The sequence below is a fragment of the Microtus ochrogaster genome, chromosome 2 (assembly GCF_000317375.1).
Source record: "Microtus ochrogaster isolate Prairie Vole_2 chromosome 2, MicOch1.0, whole genome shotgun sequence".
NCBI lineage: Eukaryota > Metazoa > Chordata > Mammalia > Rodentia > Cricetidae > Microtus > Microtus ochrogaster.
The window spans coordinates 66,232,518-66,241,363 of record NC_022010.1 but is presented as its reverse complement, the minus strand read 5'-3'; the positions used below and the strand labels follow the sequence as shown (position 1 = coordinate 66,241,363).

The 8,846-nt window shown below is 40.4% G+C and overlaps 1 protein-coding gene across 1 annotated transcript in view; it reads right to left on the bottom strand.

The window, feature by feature from the left end:
• Impg2 (interphotoreceptor matrix proteoglycan 2) overlaps nucleotides 1-8,846 on the bottom strand; it is a 76,043-nt gene that overhangs the window by 43,911 nt on the left and 23,286 nt on the right. The window contains 1 exon segment of the mRNA XM_005345137.1: nucleotides 2,730-2,891. Coding sequence (XP_005345194.1) covers nucleotides 2,730-2,891 — 162 coding nt within the window.

Below are 8,846 nucleotides of genomic sequence, written 5' to 3'. Positions count from 1 at the left end.
AAATAAAATAATATGTGTATTTATATATCACATATAAATATATATAATATTAAAAAAAGAAAAGGAGGAGTAAGAAAACAAGAAGAGGATGACACGGAAGCCACAGAGTAAGAGTGAAAGTAAGACATAGAGAAGTAAGACAAGGAAAAGGCCCAGAGGCAAAAGGTAGATGGGATAGTTTGAGTTAAAAAAGCTGGCTAAAAACAAGGCAAGCTAAAGCGAGGCATTCATAAGAAAGCAATAAGCCTCTCTGTTATTTGGGAGCTGGATGGTGGGCCCCCAAAAGAGTCAAAGAGCAAAGAACAAATAGTAGATCTGGGAGAAAAACAACAACAAGAATCAGAAGTCTACGGTCGTGCATTTGCTGGTCAACTGAATGAGCATCAACTTTCCTCTTGGAACTAAGACTGCCCTGCCTTCCACCATATCCACCTTTGAACATTAAAATGAATGGAGCTGAAAGCATCCCATCAACTGCACAATGCCATTATTACCAAGGGAGCCCAGGCCTGGGATTGGATCCAAACATATACAGGTGTTCTAAGTCACGGCATGCAGTTAGCTACTGCACAGAGATTCAGTGCAAAAAATCATTTCATTTTGTCAGCACCCATAGTAGGAACAGGTACAACTCCTGAGCAACTGCTCTATCTGGGGCTCAGGAACTCTACTTCTAATCTTTGAAGTACCACCAAGACATACATACTACCCTGATTTTATAAATGACAGAACTGAGACACTGAGATGGCACTCACTTGGCCAGGATCACAGAAAAGCTTTTTCCCTCATAATGTCAGGCTGTGGATTTTTTTTAATCTTGGTTTACTGAAGATCTTGTTTTAAGAATGAAGAATTCGAGGATGGCTGGCTCAGAAGTTACTTGCCAGTCAGCTTATCTCTAATGCTGCCATTCATGTTTGCCCATTGAACTACACTGCCCTTTCCTTTTTCTCCTGCCTCATAATACATTTGAAATGGAGAAACTCATAGTTTCTGAAGGAGTCTCTGTACAGGAAACAAGGAAGGACCACTTTGAAAGGCAAATGGAGGCTGGAAGGATGGCCCAATGGGTGAAGGGTTTGCCATGCAAGTGTGAAGGTCTGGATTCATATTCCTAGAAACTGACGTAAGGCCAGATGCCATGAAGAGCATCTGTGATCCCAGTGCTTCAGACAGGAGGTAGAGACAGGAGGATGCCTGGGAACTACCATGCCAGACAGCCTGATACACACATCAGCAAACAACAGGGACGCTGTCTAAACAAGGCATAAAGCAAGAACCAAATACTGAGACTCACCTCTGACCTCCACATGCACGTTGAACCATATACGTGTACAAGCACACAAACGCACACACGCGTGCATGAGCACACACACACACACAAAACCTTCCACACAAAGAAATAGTTATCAGAACACATGTCACTCCAGGTCAGAAGGTGAAGGTGTACAGAGGCTAGTCAGAAGGAGAAGGGGTGGCTCATGGTTGGCCCAGACCATTCACCCTCAAACTACCTCAGCTCAGTGGCCACATATTTCATAGTCATTACTGAGGGTATACCTTTCAGAGTGTTTATTAGCTTTTTCTCTAAATCTCTAGTCATTTCTGCAGTTGTTTACTGAAACACTGAAGCTGGTTAAAGGCTCCTTAATCCAGGCAGGAAGACCAGACAGCCAACTCAAGACAGATCTGATGCCAGGTGGCCAATGGCCTGGCTGACATTTCTCCCGCATACCATACAGCCTTGCAACTTGGCCGCACACTTAGGAAAAGAATCGTCTGGCCTACCCTCCTCCCCATGTCTGAAGGCTGCAATGATGCTATTTGGCTGACAGATGCATATTTTTGTTTCCCATCTGGATACAATGACCGGGGAAGGAAATTAAGCCAAGGTAATGGAATTAACAAACTTGGTCAAGAAGAAGTCAATCAAGTAGAAATGGAAAAGAAACAAACAGGAAGAAATGGTGTGCCCCAGTCATGACATAGATGAGCAGATGGCACCCAAGGTGATGCTACAGAAGAACAAAGACACACTAGAAGGGCACCAGGTATGGCTGATGTGTAATGGAAGAATTCTGAGTTCAAGCTCTATCCAGATTCTTTCCCAAGGTAAATAACAGCACGGTTTAGCACATGGTTATTTAGAAAATTCCCTTAAAAAAAAAAAAACCCTCTCACCAGAGCCAGAAGACAGAGGGATTTACTTTCCACATCTCTTCTAGTGCTTCTCAACTTTGCACACTTATACCTGTGAGTTAACTATTTAAAAGTGTCCAAACAAAAGAATAAAGATGAAATTTTAAAAATTAAAGCTAATGTTCTCTCCAGGAAAAAGATAAGCAGCACATAGCTGTTCAGAGATATCCATTCCTCCAGACATTGACAAGTCGAAATTAAAGCACAGAGCCCGCGTGTCCTCCGCTGCACTGAGTTGCAAAGAGCATTTGCTTGTTAATGGGCAGAAAGAGGTTTCTGTGACAGAGCTGACCTTTCTCTGAACATTTCCCAACATTTTCTGAACCCTAGGAACCCACCAGATGCTCAGCTTGAGTTCTCACCTTACCTTTAAGCACTGTTGTGGTTAGGAAAAACTTAATCCCCAACAAACAATCATGTTAACCAGTCAAATGAACCACCCGCATGGTGATGTTTGTTTCCCATAATGCACAAGTTTAAATAAATAAACAAAAGTTTCTTTAAAAACATTAAAAAGAAAAATCACCCACCTCTGAAATAAACTCTTCAACAAGGAGCCGGTAGAGGGCACTGGCGGGGTCCCGCAGCTCTTCGCTGTATTGCTCCCCCAGAAGGTGGATGCTGAATTCAGCTATCTGTTCCACAGCAGGCTGTGTGGGCCCCTCTGTCACCTCCTCAATTTCATTGCTGATCTGGATTTAGAAAGAATAATAAATATCCGTATTTATTTATTCAGTCAATAAATATTTACTGATTACCCTCAGTGTTCCAGATACTACATTTAATGATAACTTTTTATGTAGTATTTAATTTTACAATAAATTGAATAACTTTTAGGATATACGTGAATGTTGTAATCACTATACAATTGTATATTGTTTCAGCACACATTGATGAGGGAGAGCAAAAATATTTCCATAGGAAACTATCAAGATGAGTAAGAAAATAATTGGACATTCTATAATTTCATCAAAACATGGCTTACAGAGATAGTTCTCAAATATTTTGATTCAAAAATCCTTTTAGACTCTTGAAAATAACTCAGCAACTCAGAAAAGTTTTATTGATAAGTATTGTAACTCTAAATATTTACCAACAAACTTTTCATTCAAAAGATAAATTTGAAAAACATATACTAATTCATTTAAAAACAACAGAGTAGTTGGGTATAGTGGTACATGCTTTTAGCTCCAACACTGAGAGGCAGAGGCAGGTAGATCTCTCTGAGTTCAAGGACAGCCTGGTCTACATGGTGAGCTTCAAGCCAGCCAAGGCTGCATAGGGACACCCTGTCTCAAATATAGTAATAATAGCAGAGTAAGCAAATTTCATGCAAAAGTCAACAACACATGCTATAAAGCTGAAAATAGTGGGAAAGTGACATTGTTTATACTTCTGTAAATTTCTGAATGTCTGGCTTAGTACAATATGGCTGAATTCTCATGTTTATTTCTGTATTAAATTAATCACAATGTACTATTCTAACAAAAGCAACATGAAGAAAATCTGCGCATATAAATATGTATTAGAGAAAAGGAAACAGAACAATAATCTTTTCCGATAACTGGGAATATTCTGTAATGATACTACACCAGCTTAAAAACAGGTCATTCCTTAAACAATAATTGCCGTTGATCAAAACCACGACAAATTTTGTGCTCCACTCTGTGACATTAAAACCTAAGTCTAGCATTTGACTAGCATGTTCAAGACCCTGGGTTCAATCACAGAAATCAAACACATACACACACACACACACACACACACACACACACTCAGAAGCTGGTGTGGTAGTGTGCGTCTATATTCCCACAATCAGAAGGCTGAGTGAGGCTGGACAAACACCAACAGTTCAAGATCAGCCTGGGCCTCATAGTGAGTTACAAGAGCTACAGAGTGAAGACCTAAGATGCCATCTCAAAAAGAAAAAAAGAAAAGAAAATAATTCCAGTGGCCAAAGCTGATATAACATGGGCAAAAAAATTAATATTGAATTATAACACAAATAACAAACTATAAGTCTACTCATATGAATCAAGGACTGAATAAATGAAGGTATCAATAGTTTCTTTCACAAGTTTACTTAATCAATCTAGAAGGAATGAGGGGATTCTAGCATTACTACTAGAACACTACAGTAATCGTTGCTGTATGCAGTGCATTTAAATGAGCCCATTCAAGGCGAGTGCCTCCACTGTACATACAGAAACATGGGAAGGGTGCACAAGCAGCCTGAAGATGCTGAGCGAGCCCATGGCCTGGCTGAGACTAGACACACCGGGTGTGGTCTTTCCTTTGCACTGTACACCTTTCATCTGATGGCTATCAGAAGCCTATCAAGTTTCAGAACAGGAAAGAACCTTGACGATCACTCCCATTCCCTCTGGTGACTGAATTCTCTCCACGACATCCCTACAAAAAGGCTGCCCATCTCCACTTAAAGAGCTGCCATCAGAAACAGACATGCTTTTCAGAGCAGGCTCGCAAGCTTTCAAAACGCTGTCAAAGTTGGGAAAGTAAACCCAAACTGCCTCCCTATAAGTTCCATTATTGATAAAGGTTGTGTGCTCTGGCTCACAAGTAAACTTTCACGAGGGCCTTTCACAGATGCCAAGAAGCTATCAAACTTCCTCTGACTCACCGCTGGTCCTCTCCTCCTGACATTTCCACTGACCTTAAATTTACCTCAGAGTGTGGCATCCATACATGAGTTCTAATTAAGATATGGTAGCACTATCACCTACTTAACAGAGAGTTTATATTTTTATTAATGCAATCTAATATTACATGACCATTTACTACATTTGGGTATTTTTCCAGTAAAGTACCTTCTATTTACTGCTCAGTAATGCTAAGACTACTAATGACAAAACTTGTTAGGTATGTGGAGTTTTATACAGACTGCCTTTTTGTTTATTAAATTTCATCTTGGGGTTGGAGAGATGGATCAGCAGCTAAGGGCATTTACTACCTTGTAGAGGGCTGGGTTTAGTTCCCGGCACCCATGTGAAGCAACTCACAACCACTTGTAAGTCCAGTCCCAGGGGACCTGGTGCATTGCTCTGCTCCACAGGCCCCTTCACACACATGAATGTAAAGCACACACATACAAATTCACACACACACACACAATTTTTAAAATAAATATATCAGGCTGGAGAGATGGCTCAACAGTTAGGAGCACTGCCTGCTCTTCCAGAGGTCCTGAGTTCAATTCCCAGAAACCACATGGTGGCTCACAACCATCTGTAATGAGATCTGGTGCCCTCTTCTGGTGTGCAGGCATATATGCAGATAGAATACTGCATATACATAATTAATAAATAAGTCTTTTATAAATAAATAAATTTATCTTTAAATTTCATCAGAGTAAACTGGACAGAGACTTCCACTTCTAATATTTTTATTTAAAATATACTTAGTAACCTTAACTCTGAAGAACACCTAAAATGCTGATTGCTTTAATGTTTTAAAAACCTAGGTGGTATTTAAGACAGTAAAAAACAGAAACAAAGATGCCAAGATGTCAAGATGTTCAAACAGAAATTACAAGACACCAGAAAGACAAGAAAGACAATTTCACATAGATGGTGTCACCTTCCACCAAGCAGATACTATTCCTTCATGGCATAAGCTGTAATTTTAAAGACCACAAAAGGTTAAAGTACCAACTAGAAGCCCTGTCCTTCTTGAAAGTCAAATCTGTAGCAGGGGTTCTTAAATCTCTGGGGACATTTGACAAAACATTAGAAAAGATTGAAGGAAGAACTGAAGAAGAGAAAGAACTGGACAGATACAACATTGAGTTCCAACAAAGAAATAAAAGTTACTGAAATAAAATGAAGAGCCCTGATGGGGAAATGAGGCAGTCAGGGTTACAACTGCTCATGAGAGGTAAGAGCTAAGACAGTCTCCGAATTTATATTAATCATAATGCTTCACACTAAGTAGATATAACAAACTCAAAACACAATAAATAACTCGTCTTTTTTGTACTCTGCTTTCTGGAATTCTGCAGGCTCGGGGTCTGTACAGATGGAAGGCAGTGAAGCGAGTCCACAGGGGGCGTTGATCTAACAATGTGTGTTCACATTAGGGGTCTGGGCTATATTGTGGGGATCTAAAATTATTTTAAATGTTTTATCATCATTGTGTCTGATACGGTGACAACCTGAGGTCACTGGTGTTGTTACTACAGCAGTTCTGCAGCACCATGAGTGACACCCACATAAAGAGACTTTATCCAGTAGACTTACTAACTAAATACATGTGTTCTGACTGCCCCACTAGCTTGCTCGTCCCTCTCCCCAGTCTAATCCAGAAGGCCTGAATTTTCTTCAAGTCTATGAGAGCTGAGAAGGGTAAGGAAGCAGTGCAAGAAGTTTGAAGCTAACCGAGGTTGATTTGTGAGCTTTAAGGCAAAAAGCCACACCTATAATATAGAAGGGCAGGTTATTTAACACAGTACGGGAAGTCTCTGTCACTGAAATGAAGCAAAAGAAGGAAAGAAAAGGAATCCAAGCTGGAGGAGGGGGAGTTAAGACACAGTGTGCGTTTACAAACGATGTGGCTATATATGTGTGCACAAACATGGAAGACACCTACAGAATAACTGCTAGAGCTCACAATCAAATTCAGTAAAGTTGCTGTCTACAAAATTAACCAACAAAAGCCAGCAGTACTTTAAAACTAATAATAACTTTGTTGCAGAAGGCAGCCTCATTCTTAACGGTTATCAAAAATTCAAATTCTTAGGAATATATTTACTTAAGGAAGTGAAGGAGCTCTACAATGAAATTATAAAACACCAAAGAGGATGATGCACACACAACGAGGAAAAATATCCAATGTTTATGGACTATGAGAATTAATATTGCTAAAATCCTGTACTCCCTAAAGAAATTTCAGGTTTAATATAATCTCCATCAAAATACTGGTGTTTTTCATAAAACCATAAAAAATTTTCAGAATCAAAAAATACCCTAAATAGCCACAGAAGTCTGGAGCAAAAAGACAAAACTTGGGTCACAGGACCAACTTTGAAACAAACTACAAAGGTGCAATAATCAGAAAGCATGGACCAAACACAAAAACAAACATATAAACCCACGGAACAAAGACAAATTAGTCCATTCCTTTAGACCACTTGAATTTTGGCAAGTCCCAAAAACATATAAGAAAGAAAACTGCATCAATAAAGTGTTTCAGGGAAACTGCTTATCAATATGCCAAAGAACAAAACTCCATCATGCATAAAATCAATTTAAAATTGGGCAAGGGTCTAATGTAACTAGCCTGGACTAAGAAACTCCTAGGAGAAACTTGGAGAAAACCATTGGAGACATCTGTATAGACCAGTGTTTTTATGAGATCCTGAAGCGCAGGCTACAGATGCAGTCTAATGGCCTTAACATCCAACAAAGGAGCTACCGGACAGCAAAGTAAGCAATGATGAGAACGAAGAAACAACCTACAGGATGCACTGACTACTGCCAAGCACTGGGCTGAGCTCCTAGAGCTTAGCTGAAGAGAGGGATGAGAGACCATACGAGCAAGAGGTGTCAAGATCATGATTGGGAAAACCACAGAGAGAGCTGACCTGAGCTAGTGGGAGCTCATGGAGTCCAGACTGATAGCTGGGGTTCTTGCATGGAATCCAGCTAAGCTCTCTGAATGTGGGTGATAGTTATCTATTGGAGGGCCGCTGGAAGTGGGGCCAGGACTTATCCTGGGTGCATGAACTGACTTGTGGGAGCCCATTCAGTATGGTAGGATACCTTGCTCAGCCTTGATACAGGGAGGAAGGGCTTGGTCCTGCCTCAATATGGATACTAGACTTTGTTGACTCTCCAAGGGAGACCTTACCTCCTCTGAGGAGTGAAGGGGGTCAGGAGAAGGGGAGGAAGGGGAAACTGGGGCTAATATGTAAAATCAAAAATAAATAAATAAAAATAAATTAAGCAGAAAAAAAAGAAAGAACATGCAGAATAGGAGAAAATATCCGCACTCCATAAATTTGATTATGGATCGATATTTAAAGTTTATAAAGAACTCAAGCAACTCCACAGCAACAAGACAAAATAGTCTGACTTTAAACAAGCTGAGCAACTGAACAGATGTTTCTTCAGGAAAAATACATAAATACCGACCAAGGAAAAGAAGGAGGCAAATGGAACTCCTCCCCCTGACTTCACATCAGTTATAATGTCCACACTAAGAAGGAAGAATGTAAGGTAACCAAACCTCACCTTTCTGAAGAATGTCTTCATCATTTGCTCCTTAATAAGTAAGTCACAATACAATGAGTCCTTAAGTTTTTTTTTAATTCAGAATTTAAGAGGGAAAAAGTTGTGGTTGTGTGTGTGTGTGTGTGTGTGTGTGTGTGTGTGTGTGTGCGCGTGCGTGCAGTGGTATGTGTGTGCTGACGTGTGCGGGATATGTTCCTGTGTGTACACAGGTCTGCACATGCATGTGCAGGGAAGCCAGAGGTTGACAGCATGATGGAGGAAGGCCATTGGTTAATTAAATAAAGAAGCTGCTTGCCCTGATAGGTTAGAACGTAGGGGGAGGAGTGAACGGAGCAGAATGCTGGGCGGAAGAGGAAGTGAGGTCAGACTCCACAGCAGACGCCTCAGAGAGACACGATA